General features: G+C 45.9%; 1 protein-coding gene across 1 annotated transcript; it reads left to right on the top strand.

Annotated features, from left to right (window-relative positions):
• The first annotated feature begins 3,665 nt into the window (after positions 1-3,665).
• her6 (hairy-related 6) lies at positions 3,666-5,166 on the top strand. The gene is made up of 4 exons (XM_083888725.1): positions 3,666-3,783; positions 3,903-3,998; positions 4,120-4,207; positions 4,377-5,166. The coding sequence occupies exons 1-4, from the start codon at positions 3,676-3,678 to the stop codon at positions 4,916-4,918; spliced, it is 834 nt and encodes a 277-aa protein (XP_083744851.1). The 5' UTR covers positions 3,666-3,675; the 3' UTR covers positions 4,919-5,166.
• Positions 5,167-16,351: the final 11,185 nt, after the last annotated feature.

Genomic DNA, 16,351 nt, shown 5'->3' with positions numbered 1-16,351 from the left:
GGATATCTGGTAACTCGTTGAGTATGCAATTCACAGTGTGAACTGTTGGACGAATCAAGTAACTCAACCACAGTGTGGCAGTCTCTTGGGAAAGCAAGCTGCGTCGACACAGTGCCACCCTCAGTTTGGCAGCGGCAGCCACACGACAACCCGAGGCCAGCCTTGAAATGCAGCCCTGCCCGTCTGTCTGCTTATTTCCCATTCTCTACTTGCCAGCAAGTAATAGAGCTTAAATGTCAACATATGAATTTATGCTTCAAAGCCCCAACAGGGCGTGTGAACACACACACACACGTCTTGTGGTACCAGGAGCACGCTTCGGAGACACACTGTTCATCAATGGCTTAACCATTAAGTGGTGAGCAGTGGGTGACAGTGGGCCAGATTGTTTTGTGAGTGCAATATCGCACACTTTCACACACACTTCAGTCTTACAATCTCCCTGCCTAATTGCATTATTGCAGTGTGTGGAGGTCCATGTTCGAGAGAGCTCAATAAAGATATGAGTCCTGGGAAAGACTGGGAGCGGTGGAATGAAAAAAAGAGGAAGAGGGAGATAAAGGGGAGGGAGGTAAAGAGGGGCAATATAAAAAGTGATAAAAAAAGATCAAGAGGGTTGACGGTTGGTGCGCAGGACCGATGTGTGTGGGGCACAGGTGACAAGCTGGTAAGAATTTGGAGTAACATATAACCACACGCTGGTTTATTTTCCTGCTCACGAGACGATTACAATATGTTGCTGTTGACCAAAGAATCACTGAGCATCGTGTGATCTGAAGCTTATACAGAAAAGAGCCGTGTTCACTGTGAGTCGGCCTGTTTCCCACAGACTTCAGATGATAGAAGAGTTGACACAGCAACAGGTAACACTCGAGGGACCGTCGGCAGCCAGGTGCACCCGATAAGATGTTCAGCTTGCAGGGAAAAGGGAGGGACCGACAGGCCCAGGGCTCCGTGACTCAGTTCACTACCGCAGGACTTTTGCAACATGAGCGTGAGAAAGTCATTCAGGCGTACAGTGTCTCAAAAACCTACACTCTGTCTGCCTCACATCAGTACACTTGTTTTGGAACTCTGTCAGTGGCATTGTGCAGGGGAATGACTCAGGTGTGTAGTTCACAACAATGAGACGTGTTAGTGCTGTGTTTGACAGAGGAAACCTTGTTGTGCGTGAGGGGTATTTAGGATTAGAGCAGGTTTAGGTGCATGTACAGACCAGCCCTGCTGGACCATGTGCAGACCAGCCCCGGCTGCTCCCTGCTGCCAAATTCAAAGTGTGGTTTCACTGATGTCTCCACATGCCACTTACTCATACTGAGATCTCAATTTTAACTACACACTAAACAAAACATACCGACAAAAATCTGGATGATAGGAAAGCAAATCTATAATAAATGTTTGAGTTGTGCAGCAGTTTTATTAAAAAAAAAAAAAAAAAGATAACTGAAAACACAAGAAATCCATGACTTGAAACTTTGGCCATAACTCATGTCTGCCTACAAGCTGCTGGTGATGATGTCACACAGTCTGCAGACGTTATAATTTGCCAGTGTGCGCTCAAGTGCAGGCTCGGGGAGAAGTGAAAGCATCGCTGCGCCTCTCTCTCGTGTCCAGCTGAGAGTCTGGGTATGTCTTGCCTATCAAATTCACGATCTTGTGGCCAGACGCCGGCGACGCCCCGCAGATGCAGGCGGCAAGCCGGCGAGAGGAGAGCCTTCCTCGGTCGTCTGCGCGCCACGTGTCGCGGTCTCTGCAGCAGCTGGAGGTGCGCGAGCTCAGCGCAGAGCCGAGCGCAGAGCTCCGTAAACCAACACACGCAAAATAATACATTTGTGACGCACATTTGGACTTCCTTTTTTCTAGTATACCTCTTCTCAAAGTTGCCTTAATTATCACTGAATGCTGTTTGTTTTGTTTTTCAAGTAAACTTCGGTCACATCGCAGAAACAAAGTAAGCTTCAATTCCTCCCCTGAAATGAATAACCTACTCCTTTGTTGATAAGAGAAGTGAATGATTATCACGTGACCATATCACCCCAAGGACTCTTGAAACTTTAAATACTCGACTTAACTTGGGTACACATATCAGAGACATAACCTCCGTGTTTTGTCACGCAGCGTGGAGCTACTGTGGATACACGTACAGGACGCGCTGTTACGGCTCATATTTCTCCCTCTGTTTTATTGCTCGTCTGCTCTTACGTCTGTCCAACTGCAATAAAGATAAGGAAATGAAATTATGACCTGAAAACTAAAAAAGCCTTGAACACTGTGGGGCGACGATAGGAGGGACAGAGGAGGAGGAGGAGGAGGAGGAGAAGGAGGTGGACTCATCGGTCAGATCGTGTGAGCTCTCCGCGCTCAGAAATATCTCTGCTCTGGCTCACATTCCGATAAGGGAGCCCGATCCAGCTCCCTCTGTAGGCGTGGTTTTCCCAGGCTTTTAAAACAGCAGCTGCTATTTACCTTCCCCTCTAATGTAAACCACCACCGCCGCCACATACCCCCCCTCCCCTCCTCCTCTCCCTCACCGCCTGCCTCCTCTCCCTCCCTCCCTCCTGGGCTCGGCGGCCCCCCGGCAGCCCGACAGCCAAACCTCCAACCACCGCGCTCATAAAACATCCTGGCACGTGCTCCACATTCACAACACCGACAGATGATTAAATGCCAACATTTGCGCCACATAGTTAGAAACGGTGCTGCTAAACGACATGGAGACATGCAGTGTGCGCTGATTTAAACTTTATTTCCTTCTCTTAAAGGGTGTAGAATAAACCACTGTTAATCTTTATAACCCTGTATATGAATATTTAAAAAAAAAACACTGTTACTGTGGCATTTAGACGCAGAGACAACAAACTTAGTGTCTCCGTGGCACATGACTGAAACTCTGATGATCAGATTATCAACCACATCCTAATACTGGTTCGTGCGTACAAACCTGTTTCAACTCTTGTTTACTTTAAATGTCCTCCCCTTTCTTTTATTGTTGGGTTTTCGGGTGTTAGACTTTTTAGTTTGTGAACACATTAAAGTTCAGTGGGGAGTATATTGGTTAATGACTGTTGTCATTGTTGCTGTCGTAATGTAACAGTCCTTATTCTTTCATGTTGTCTGCACTTATCACTTGTCGGGCACATGAAACACAGTCCCCGAGCCCGCTCTTGGTGGCGCTGCCCAGTCAGCGGCTCCACTGTTAATATGTAAACGCTACGATGATTGAAGACTGAAGGCAGTTTCCCCGACTGTGCCCTGAACCCGGGCCGCGCGCCATTGGCCGCCAGCTTCGGCAGCCAAACAACCAATGGGAGGGCGCCGACCACGAGCCGTCCTCCCTCGGGCCGCGTGTCTCTCGCCCTGATTGGTGGAAAGTTACTGTGGGAAAGAAAGTTTGGGAAGTTTCACACGAGCCGTTCGCGTGCAGTGAGAGATATAAATACAAGCCACACGCGGAGCAGCCCATCAGAGAGTCTCTGCCTCCGCTCCTGTTATCTTCACCGCCGCTCGTCGCGCTGACGGATTCTAACTTGACACACAAGCTCAGGATTTTTTTCCTTTTCATTTCAACGTGGGAGAGGGGAGCTCGTATCACTCTGTGCTCTTTCCCTTCTTCTCAAGTGGACCGTAATTTTGCTGTGTTTTTGTGGGATATTTCCATAAAAAAAAGATACAAAGATGCCTGCCGATATTATGGAAAAGACCTCGTCCTCTCCGGTCGCTGCAACCCCGGCAAGCATGAACACAACCCCGGATAAACCCAAGACAGCCTCGGAGCACAGAAAGGTTGGTATTACACTCTAATAAGACAACATTTTTTAGTAGAGTTGTACTTGGATGGAGTGGATTTGCACTTTTACGCACAGCGCAAGGACAACATTTAACAGTTTCTCTTTTATTTGTAGTCATCCAAGCCTATAATGGAAAAGAGGAGAAGAGCCAGAATCAACGAGAGTCTGGGTCAGCTGAAGACTCTCATCCTGGATGCGCTGAAAAAAGATGTAAGCATTCACTCATCATCTCGAGTCATTATTTCATTTTAACCTGCAATTTGAAAAAATAAAAAAAACGGCGATAAAGTGAACGCGTGATCCTAAACTTGTGTGTGTTCCTTCTCCTCAGAGCTCCAGACACTCCAAACTAGAGAAGGCAGACATCCTGGAGATGACGGTGAAGCATCTGCGGAACCTTCAGAGAGCTCAGATGACCGGTGAGTCGCACACTCCGCTCCAAAACTGTGTTAATGGCTGTGCGTTTTGAACCCAAACCCGCTCCGTGACCCAGTTCTGCAGCCGATCAGATGTTATTTCATTTTAAATGGTGTTATATTGAATATCCAAACTAAATTATCCCCCCTCTGTGTTTTTTTGCCCCTGCAGCTGCTCTAAACACAGATCCCACAGTCTTGGGGAAATATCGCGCCGGATTCAGCGAGTGCATGAATGAAGTCACACGGTTCTTATCCACCTGCGAAGGTGTCAACACTGAGGTCAGGACGCGGTTGCTCGGTCACCTGGCGAACTGCATGACCCAGATCAACGCCATGAACTATCCCAGTCAGCATCAGCACCAGCACCAGCTGCCCTCCAGCGCGGGGCCCGCACACCCGTCCTTCGGCCAGTCAGTGGTCCAGATCCCCAGCTCGTCTCCGCAGGTCCTGCCAATGAACGCGGTCTCATGTAAAGGGGGCTCGTCGCCTGCGAGTTTACCCTCAGACGCCACCAAAGTGTACGGTGGATTCCAGATCGTGCCTGCCACAGACGGACAGTTCGCTTTCCTCATACCCAATGCGGCGTTCGCGCCAAATGGCCCCGTAATCCCCGTGTACGCCAACAACGCCGGCACGCCGGTGCCTGTGCCGGCTGCTGTGTCTCCCGGAGCCCCGTCAGGCAACACAGACTCAGTGTGGAGACCCTGGTGAAAAGTGGGAAATGACCATAATAGACTTCAAAAGTGACACTTAATAGTTCTCTCTATTTGTTTAATGTTAGAAAAGTTGTTTTGAATCTTGTTTTTTTTTCTTGTAAAATGAAAAGAGTATGCACTATATTTGTACAGCTAACAAGGGAGTAAAGTTCATATTGAAATGAGATTTGTATTGTGGAAGTCCGTTCACTGCATTTTTATATAATTGAGTTGTCTTTTTTTTTACTCTGTGATGCCAAAGATATGTCCAATGCTCTTACGCTGTTCTTCGTTTTGGAAGACAAAATAAATTTGTAAAGATATTAACTCTCTGTTTCTGGTGTTGTGAATTTCTGCCTGTTGATTTAGTTCAGCTGCGTTATAGTTCTGTGCGTAAAACCAAAACTTAGAGACACTCGGGGAATTCTACAAGAAACCTTGAATGTGCCATTTAAGGTTCACTTTGTAATATTTAGGCTTCAGCTTTTATGCACATTATAATTGATAGAAAATGCACCTTTATTAACACTTTGGTAAGTGCTGCTGAAAGTCAAAGAGGATGATTTTAATTAATTGTTTCAAGACGCATCTTTGTCCCTGTACACGCTCATTCACTGCAAATCTGTCTCCAACTGCAGTCTGAGTCATGCAGGTTCCTCTGTAATGAACTACTCACGGAAGCCGGTGTAGATGTGCCGTTAATGTTTCTCAGCCTGACACTTCAGCACTGTCACCTTTCCTGGTGGAAACTCTGGGGCCTGACAGAGGTCACTCACGCCATCTAGCAGCGGCAAGTTGCATTGCATTGTGATTGTTTTTTTGTCACATCAATGCATGCAGCCTGAGCAGCTGTGTGTGAGTGGATGTGCATCGTAAAAAAACACACAAAGACTCTTGTTAGTTTAAGACAGAGTTATGTGAATATTGATATGAAAAGCCTGTGATTATTACACCATGACATCATTTTGAAGTTGAACCACAAGTAATACTAATCAGACTTTTGTCACATGTCATCCTACTGTGACATAAGTCGCCATTAATTCTCTCTCCCCCCCCCCACCCATCTCTCCCACACACACTCAAAATAGCCAAATAATAATTTGAAGTGATCAAACCCCTAAAAGAAATTGTCATCATAAGGATTTCCGCTGTTAAGTCAGTTTTCACAGTGCCAGCAGCGTTTATGTCCACACAGTGTGCAGCAGAGCGTAGCCTCGGGCTGCGGCTTTAATCAGAGCTGAAGGAGTTCCTTGATGCCAGGGGGCTGACAGCAGAAGGACATGTTAAACACTTCACCATGGAGCCATGTGGTAGCGCTCTGCTCTGCCCAGGTGTGTGTGCCCCCTCCAGCTATCCGAGTGTGGCCCTTCTTTGAAGGAGGGTGGGTGTATGTGGGGAGGGGGGTGCAGGTGTTTGCAATTATCAGTGTGCTAAGAGGCACAAAGTGTGGATAAGTGCCATCATTTTGAATTTCCATCACACCTTTTTACGGGGGGCCATGTGTCCCTGTGTGATTAAAGCCATGTGCATGCTCATGTCTGTGCGTGCATATGTCTCGTGTGTGTTTCTGTGGAGGCTGCCGGGTGAGGACATGCCCAGCCAAAGGGCACAATGGGTGAGGTAGTGATGAGTTAAGTGTGTGTTGAGGGGGTTGTCCAATGAAAAACCTACCACACGGGAACAGTCGGCCTCCTGTGAGCCAGAGCCTCACCACGCTAACACACAGCCTCACACACACGGAGAATGTTCCCACAACATTCCAGCTGTGCTCGGACCAGTGTCGAGCTTCCTGCCCTTAGCCCCGGGGCCACAGCTGGACGTGGGACGTCTGTTAGGCACGTGGTGTGACCCGGACAACACCCAGCTGCTGAGCGCCCTCCGCCCCGCCTCACCATGTCTGCCCCCCCCCCCTCCTTTTCCGCTTTTTCCTCCCTTCCTCTATTTGCACTCACTAACATCTTCAGCGGTCTCTTCCCCTCTGGAGAACAGCTTTATGAGCCTCTCCAATTACCCAGTGCAGTGGCCGAGCTGCCGGAGTGACCGCACACATGTCACAACACGACCAGGGGGTTAGCTGCCATGCGTGTCCATTAACTTTTCCCACACTCCGCGTGCATGCAGGGAGCGAGAGGAGGGAAAAAAAAGCCCCTCTGCTTCCTCCTTGGCTCCCTAAGTGCTACCATATGGTCCACTCTGCCTCACTCTCTCATGGTTCTTCTGTCTCTCTCTCCCTCTCTCTCTCTCTCTCTCCCGGGCCTGTCACTATGGGCCTGTCTTTGATTGCAGCCCAGACAAGCGAGAGCTTTATGATTTAAGCCCAGGGCTTGCTGTACCAAGCCCTGGACTCATTTTGAAGCCAAACTCCTCTCCTTCCCCTTCTCTCCCCCAAACCCTTGCACCCTCCCTCGCCTCCCACCCTCCTCCTGCAGTTGCAGGGGAAGGCTGCTTTCTGGCAGGAAATGAATAGCTCCCAGATGAGCGCAGGAACCTGAGAGGTCGTGAGAAAGCGGCGAACCCCCCTCCGCAGGCCCGGCCTGCTGCCAGCCGCCAGGGGAATGTGGGAGAGCGCCTCTCTGACACACGCATCAACCCCTTTGCCCTCCACCACACCGCCTGACTGACTGACTGCCTGCCTCTGTGCTGGGCCCTGAGCCTGGAAATAGACTGATAGACAGGGCAAACGCCACCGAGCCAGGCAGCACAGCCAGCAAATCAGGCAGGCAGTGAAAGGAAAATTTGTGGGAGGGGAGAGAGAAGTGTTAGATCTGTGTGGGCGGAAGTGGATGTACACATATATATATCTATATATATATAGATATATATATAGATTCTGACCCGAGTGCACAATACAATGGAAAGTTAAATGTGTAATTTAACTTTTCGCAAGACTCGTGTGACCTCGATTGGTTGTACTTGTGGTACATAGTCTATACATACCACTCACTATCATGCTTTCCTCCCTCTGCTCCAGAGGTTTACACTGTATTCCAAAGTATACACTCACTCTGACAGGTGTTCCTTGTCCAGAGCAAAGGGATTTTTCTCCGACCCCCCCCCCCCCCCCCCCCGCCCCCCACCTCCGAACCGACACATATTCCTCATGAGGTGGCCACTGTTATGATTGGATGTGGTCAGAAGTTTAGCCACAGCCGTCCAGGCATATTTTAGGATCTTTTTTAATCATTGTTCTTCGTCAGTCTGACACGTTGAGATCAACATTTTCCAACAATTTTTGGCTTGTGACACCTCAAAGTGAAGCACTGTGTACCTCCGTCCCTCAACGCTCGCTACAGTGCGTCTGTCCCTGAGTGCAACAGTTGTGAGTCGAGACACAAAAATGTGTGTTTTCTGTCTTGCATTGAATTGTTTCAGTGGTATTAAGACTTGGAGAGATAAAACAAATATGGCTGTTGACTTATGACATACAGGCCCTATGGTTTATCCTCCGCATGAGGGTCGCGGGGGTTTTTGGTGCCAATCTCCGCTGACATAGGGCGAAAGATGGGGTACACCCTGGACAGGTCAACATTCCACTGTGTGCATTCATATATATATAAAATTGCAGAACTGCTTTGAACGGATTTGAAGTTCAGTGTTAAAATTCAGTGTTGAAGATTTATGATTGTCACCGGTCCTGGTGCTAAAACCCAGAGTCACATGAAGCTAATAAAGAGCAGTGTACTGCTTGGCTCACATTTGTCATGTACCCATAAAAGCTACTGTTGTCACGGACAGGAGAAGAGAGCTTGAAAAGACGCGTAGTTACTTTAAAAAGGGCATCCAGGTCTCATGGACCCAATCTCCACTGCTCTATTATTAATGTATTACTCATCAGACATGTTCTGTCCTCTCAGAAAGCATACTCAGTGACTCAGTGCCCATCTAACGCTACACGGCATACCCCCATTATGCTTCATCTCCCAGTCTTACGCTCTCACAGTTTCTTTGTGTCTCTCTCTCTCATTTTCTCACACAGACACACACACACACACACACACACACACAGTTTGTGCAGAGCTCCTATGGTAACCTGTGGGCTCAGTAAACAGGACAAGCTGTCTACATACAAATCCCAGCAGTGTGCGTGCCCACTTTCCTTGGCTCACCCTCCATAGCAAACAAAAACCCCACGAGAGGCTCCCACCACCGGCCTATTCAAATGTCATCCACCTTGTTTGAAGTCGCAGACTGCTGTGTAAATCCATGGTGTTTCTCACCAGCCCAGTGTCTCGCACATACTCAAAAACAAGGACTCCAGCGAATGTGGCCCTGTGATGCTGGATGATTGTTTCTTTTATAGTCAGCAGCCTTTAGAAAGTCCTTTTTCATCCCCATCATCCATCCTCCGCCCAGTTTTGGTTTGTAAACACGCTGTTGATGGGTTTTGGTGGATGGTCTCAGGCAATGATGACTTGAGGAGAGCAGGATATGGCAGCCATACGAAGCTGTCAGTTACAAAGTTGGCACATCCGCCAATTGTGGGCATTGACAGTGATGACCCCATCACACTGCCCCTTTGTGTGACCTGTCCTCCAACTTCTCTGCATCCCAAGGCCAATTGAGTGGGAGGGTTTCCCTCCTCAGCAACCATCACAACAAACAAATAGAGCGGGCAAACAAGTTCCCACCACACCAGCATCCAAACAACTGCCAACGGTGACAGTTTGGTTGGTTTTGAAATCACACAAAGGGGTTCTTCATGAAGCACTTCATTTTCATCCTTCAAAGCCAAGTTTCCCAACTTTGGGGTCAGCGTCCTTGAGAAACCAGAAACAAACCAATCAAAACTTCAGCCAATCAAAAGAGACATAATAACACACACAATTGAAAATGTAGAAAAGTGAGGTACACATAATTGTCACTGATATTATGATGCAATGCTTTTATCACGAGACTTAGTCAGTGTGTCGTCAGAGGATTTAAGATATGCTCAGGAGGCTCAGAAAATATTTTTATTTAGTTGCTCTATATTACATAATACCCAGGTATTCTGAAAAGGAACAAACTTATGAAACAAACACGCAGCTCATGCTATAGAATGAGACAGAGAGAGGTTACAGCAGGTAAAACTCGTCATGTTTTCAGTGTGAGCGTGTTTGCAGGATCCCGACTGCTACTTTCACACTACATCATTACTTTGGCTGAGATCAATTAATGCTCCCCGGGGAGACTTGTGAAGTGCAGCAGGAAAGCAAAACACACCATTGACACGCTCAACATACACACTCAACAAACACACTGGCGACGTGATCTACGAGCTCTGCCCTCGCGTGGCTGCTTTTATTTTCCTGCTTTTTTAACAGCTCCTCTGTGGAGGATCAGGCCCCTCGAATATGAAGGGAAAGAGAACTTTTTTTTTTTTTTAAACCATTTATTACATGAGACAGTTGTTCAGGTCCTGGGATGGAGTCGGATAGTTTGATGTTAGTAAATTGTATATTGTTGTTATGAAGTCATGAGGATAGTGTTAATAGTGCAGAGAGTAACTGATGGATGAGTTGCTTTCATGGTTTACTCCTTCAGCTCCAGAAATTGTGGTCAATTATTTACTCCAAAAAGCAAACCAGTGAAGGGAAAACACTGTTGTATTTTAGTGTATGTGTGTGTGTCATGTGGCTCTGCTGTCCCACTCAGATAATCCCACTATTAGTTGTGTCCAGCATGGCTCCTAGCACAGGGTATCCGCAGGGTCTTAAAAAGTCTTTAATCCAATAATTAGAATTTAAGACCTTAAAATGTCTTAAAAAAATGTCTTCTAAAATCTCATTAAAGGTCTTAAATACAATTTTGAAAGGTCTTAAAAATCTATTAACGTTACATTTATTTAAAACATGCATAAACGTCAGTCTCGCGTTGAAATGTTTCTATTTTTGAGGATGCGATAACATAACTACAACACGGAACTAAAGTAGGCTATCTGTGCTGCCTGGTGAGAATTTATCGAGCAATTTATGTGCTGTGCGTGCGCCACTTTGTGTTACAGCTTAGCATAGCAGCTGAGAAAACTTAATGAAAGCCCACAGCTAAGCCGAATTGCAAGTTCAACGATTTGTGGCTCCAATTTCCTTCCTTCCCTTTTGTACTTTTTTGCCAGTATGGTTTTGAAATGGGTCTTAAATTGTATTCATTATGGTCTTAAAGAAAGTCTTAAAAAGTCTTAAATTTGACTTGTTGAAACCTGCAGAGACCCTGCTAGCAGTGTCTTAGCCACTCCCACAAGAACATACCAACCCTGTATTGAAAGCTCAGAGATGTGGTCATCATTGACCAATAGGGAGCAAGGAATCTATGGTCAAGTCAAGTGCCTTGTTGGCATCAGTTTAGTCAGATATGCAGGTGATTGGACTTCAGGCTTCAAAATGAACTGCCCTGATCGACTGCGAATCAATGACCATTTGCCTCTTTGTTTGTTGCCTGTAAACAAGTTGAGTCTCTCAGGCTGCAGACACCTTTCTCTAACGTTTCCTGACTGTAGTTTCTCAGTGATGTCTGGACCTTTGATGTCAACTTGAAGCTCAAATGAGTGATCAACTCGTCAAGGCCCTTTAGGATCCACTTGCTTTCTGATATAGATGTTGACAATGTAAACAGTTCTGTGTTCTACTCTCAAGTAGCATCGGTAGTATTTTAGGTTGTCCCACAACAGAGGAAGGAAAAACACTGAAGTCAACTATTTGTTTATAGCGTGCTTGTATGCGCATACTAGCTGCTTAATTGTCATGGTAATCAATGAATCCTCTGCGGTGGCATACAGCACAACATTCGAGTCGACTCCTGGTTGGGTTTTATATGGTCACTGTTTCTTCCTCTTACATATTCGGCGTGTCAACGCTGAGATACATTGCATCATGTCGATGTTCAGAGACATGAAATAGCATTATCCCACCACCCTCTGCGCAGTCTACGCAAAAGCGGCCGAAACTGTGACGTGGACCAGGAGTTAATCCTCTTTCCCTTTTTTGGATCCAGTGGCGGGAGCCACAGAGGAGCTGGCCCCAGAGATATGACCACAAGAGCACACAAAGCAAGCTCCGTGTGTGTGTGTGTATCTGTGTGTGCACTCTCCAAGTGTGTGTGTGTGTGTGTTTAGTCGGTGTGAGAATGTGTGATGGTTTGTGTGTTCGTGCATTTTTGCTTGTGTGTCTGCCTTCCAAGCACATTGACAAAGCCTCAGTGTGGGTTTATACGAGATTGTCCATGTGTGCTTGCGTGCGTGTGCGGTCTGGGTATTGCTCATGTTGTGGGGACATAAATCTGTTTATGCAGTCACTTTATAGGGACGTGTCTTCCTTTTGGGCACAAAAAGCACGTCCACATAAAGTGCAGTATATCATTAAATCGTGGGAGGAAAATGTAAAGTTAGAATTTAGTGAATGTTAGTGTCTGTGTGTGTGTGTGTGTGTGTGTGTGTAACTTCACCTTTGTAGAATACATTCTGAAGCTCCAGTTTGCATCATGAATGACATTAAATGTGCGTGTGTATGCTGACGAGCTCGTCCAGGACTTGCAAACCCCGGTTTCTCCGGGAAATATATCCAATGTGATTATCCCCTCAGCTGAGATGCAGCCATGTAGAGTGGGCACAGGAGCTGAGACCGCAGAAGAATAAGGGCCAATTCCAATTCCTATCTCAACCCTCAATCTTAACCCTCAAGCTCAACCCTAATCTTAACTGGCCCTCAAAACCAAGTGGTGAGGGTTATTTTGTCACTTAGAAATGGGACACCCCTTAAATGCAGAAACGTCTTCAGACTGCAGGGGGCAGAATAACGCAAAAGCTGTGTCCTGTCTGTCAACTCCAAAAAAGAATAAGAAGAACCCATTTACGTCACAATTATTTATTTATTATTTTATTTCAGTCGTTATTAGGTTGTCAGTTAGTTATAAGATGATACTCATACAAATACCACAACCATGGACATATTCAGCTGACAGTTACCACACACCACGGCTTATTGAAAAGTACGATAGCACGATAGTACGATAACGATAGCAAACGATCGCGTGTGCGCACGTCACTATTTGTCACTATTGACAAAAGATCGTAAAATAAAAATAAATGTTACGCAACAATGACGTCAGTAATCCATAATATGTCCTTAATTTGTATCGCACTCGCTTCGCTGCTTTCGAAGCCATCTTTCTTATGTGAAAACACGCAATGCATTCTGGGTAGCCCTTGCTCCCAAGGGTGGTCTCGGAAAATGTCAATATTGAGGGCGATACAGCCCTTAAACTTGCCCCTCAACTTAATTTTTCTGAGAATCGGGACAGCACTTGCACTAGTGGGAGTGCGCATTTTTGAGATTGAGGGTTAAGATTGAGGGTTAAGCACGGAATTGGAATTCACCCCAAGTGTTTCTGATGGTATTGTGTTGTGTGGTCAAATAGACCACACAACACATAGCATAGGCTCAGTGCCACATAGCATTTATTAGTTCACTTTGTATTGAGGCTAAGGCTCATCTGAATGAAGAAGACAACAACTATACACTGCAGGACATCTTTCATGTAGGATGTAGTATAATAATCAAACAGTTAGTTTGCTAGACACACTAGCCATAGTTTATTTTGGTATATAACTATTCCTTAGAAGCCACGCACAGATGTTTTAGACAAAAATCTATTTTGAAAAAAATGCCAATCAGACATTAATGTTGTTGTAATCTTGGCTTTTGAAGAATCAATTGATACCATTGTTGTCGAAAAGTAACAATGAAGCAAATGCTGTTTTCAAACTGATAGTTTTGCAGAGCAGTTCAAGCGTTACTTTGTCCAAGATCTTACCTTTTGTATATGACACTTTCCAGTCCTTGAAAGATGAACGTATGGACTTTAAAATTCATGAGATAAATGCTTAAAAGCAAGAGTGATGTATACTTGTCTGACATTCACTCTTTTTGGTCGGAATGCTCTGCTCACTTATATTTATAGCAGCGTTTTCATGAAAACACAGCCTGTGGTCTTGTGTCCATGCATTGGCTACTTTTCTTATTCAGGGTTGGGGTTAAGGTTTCTTATTCAGAGGAATTATAAAGTGGGTGACTTTATAATTCAGTTAAATTCTATAAAAAAAAATAAAAAGATTTGTCCTCGGGGGCAATTCAAGGGCAGGGAGAGCATTTGTCAACAAACAAGTCAGAGTAAAGAATAACACAGATGCAGTATTTACATAAGGTGAACATGATTTGATGTATACGGTCAATATGTCAGTGATCTACTGAAGTGGAATAAACCATGAATGTGCTGCGGTGCAAATAGATCACACACTACTGACAAAAATGTATAAAAGTCAAACTGTGACTGTGAAGAAATCCAGAAATCCACCATCTCTGTATTTTGGTATACACGGCCATTTCTTTGGAATTTGATTTGGGTGTAGGAAAATGATTAATCTGCATGTTTAGTGACAGGAAACTTGTTTACATAAACAGGCTGTGTGCATCACGCGCAGTTGCACAGACACTTTTGAGAAACGGTATTTCTACAAGCATTTGACAGCTCTGTAGTTAGGGGCTGCTGATTGGCTTCTGCTCCTTCCAAGCCTCAGAACTGCTTCATTACCAGCAGGAAGAGATGGTTAACTACACATCACATCTTTTTTTTTTCTCTCTCCCCCAGTTCCATGTGTCCGACGCTTAAATGGTCCCTTATGGTCTGCTGCTTTTTCAGAATATACATATTGTCCATGGACATGAGCAAAAAAAATGTTACAGCAATCACAATCACTGTCTCTGTGAACAGTGAGTGGTGGAGCTGTCATACACTTGTGGATTTTAGATAATTTACATGATCCACTCATCTAAAGCTGGCTTGTTCACTTCCTCCTTAACTCGGCCAATAGGCATTAGTGTGATGAGCGTGTGGCATCAGTGGCTGACAGGAGCTGATGATGTGTGCTGAAGATGAGCACACACACACACACACACACATACTCACACACACTCACACTACTGATTTTCCCACGTGCTCCCAAAAGAGCGAGCCACAAGTTGTTGGGCGCCCTCTCCTTCCCCGGAGTGTTGGCTGCGTGCTTCCCTCCACAGACGATATCAGCGTAATTGACAGTGACTGGAAATATGCAGCATCATTGAGCCCCAACCCGTGTGACTAACAGGGTTATGGCCTCCCCCCTTTGAGACCGACCCCTCCTCTGAAGCCATCAGTGATATTCAATTTGTGTTAAAGCTCCCTTTGAGGGGCCCCCAGGGGCCCGATTTGATTAACATATTTTATGGTGAGCCCTTGCATGTAGCTGGGAGTGCTGCAGGGCTCTGTATTAATAATAGTCAGAGCCCATTATGGTTGACTATGTGATGACATTGACAGTGAGGCCTGACAGTGGTTTATGAACGCCTCTGTCTGCATTGAAACCCAAACAGTCATAGATGTGACTGGCCGTCAATGGGATGGAGATTCCCCGTTCCTGTGAGGCCTCTGTGTGAATGTGCAGCCTCACTGACGGCCCCCGGCCATGCCGGCTTGAGGCTAATAAGAAGTGAGTCATGTAAGCAAGTCACAATGCTGCAGTGGCTTGATTTTTTTTTGTATCTATGGTTCTCTCCATCACGTATCAGGGGAATGAACCGCATTGCAAATAAATGGAAAGGTAGACAATGGGTGCAGTTGGAAGCGCACTTTTCCCACAGTCCAATCCTGTCATGGAAGTGGACACACACTGACGCGAGGACAAAGCGACAGACAGACGCGCACTCAAACTCCACTTCCGAGATTGTCTACAGTAAGGACATTCCTGCGCAAACCACACGCCTCAATCATTGTCTCCTGCAGCCATGCAGCAAACAAAAGAGGCGTCCTCTCTGCCTCCTCTGCCTCAATGCAGCAGCGTAATAAAAAGTAACCATGTTACCCCATAAACGAGACTCTTCTCCCCTCAGTTTTTACAGCTGGTTGATGGAATCTATATGTATGAGGAGCTCTTTTTACTGTCTCCTGTTAAAACCCCCAAAGTCCTTCAATAAATGCTTCCATGGCACAGTTTACTTCAATGGGCTGACACAAAAGAGAATCCCCTGTAAATGAATGCTTTTGTAAAAAAAAAAAAATACTCTCCAATATCATTCAGCAGCAGCAGAGTCTCGTGATAGTCATGCTGAAACTGCACAAACTATAGAAACCTGCAAGATAACCATTTTCTCTGCGCTTTGATTTCCCCGCACACTATAAGCAGCATTTGAAAGCAGACGGCATACGTTCTCATTTATGGGGCAGCAAGGGAGAAATTGGCAAAAGCTTAAGTTTCGCCCTGGGCCTGTAATGGTTTAAAGGAATGTAAAGCCCATCACAAAGGCAACTACGAGGAGATACAGAGAACAGGTGGTCATCGCTGTGTCCGCCAGCCTCAGCCCTCAGACATGAAATCAAGCGAGGGGTTTAGATTTCAGTGATAAAGACCCTGAGGTTTGTTTGCTCTTTATGTCTGCAAAGA

This window comes from Microchirus variegatus (genome assembly GCF_963457635.1).
Source record: "Microchirus variegatus genome assembly, chromosome: 4".
NCBI lineage: Eukaryota > Metazoa > Chordata > Actinopteri > Pleuronectiformes > Soleidae > Microchirus > Microchirus variegatus.
Note: the sequence above shows the minus strand (reverse complement) of the source record. Positions and strands in the feature narration are given on the sequence as shown.

Coding starts and splice junctions, on each gene's coding strand:
- her6 (XM_083888725.1), top strand. CDS start 3,676: ATGCCTGCCGATATTATGGAAAAGACCTCGTCCTCTCCGGTCGCTGCA. Junction 3,784..3,902: donor CAGCCTCGGAGCACAGAAAG/GTTGGTATTACA, acceptor TTTTATTTGTAG/TCATCCAAGCCTATAATGGA. Junction 4,208..4,376: donor TCAGAGAGCTCAGATGACCG/GTGAGTCGCACA, acceptor TTGCCCCTGCAG/CTGCTCTAAACACAGATCCC.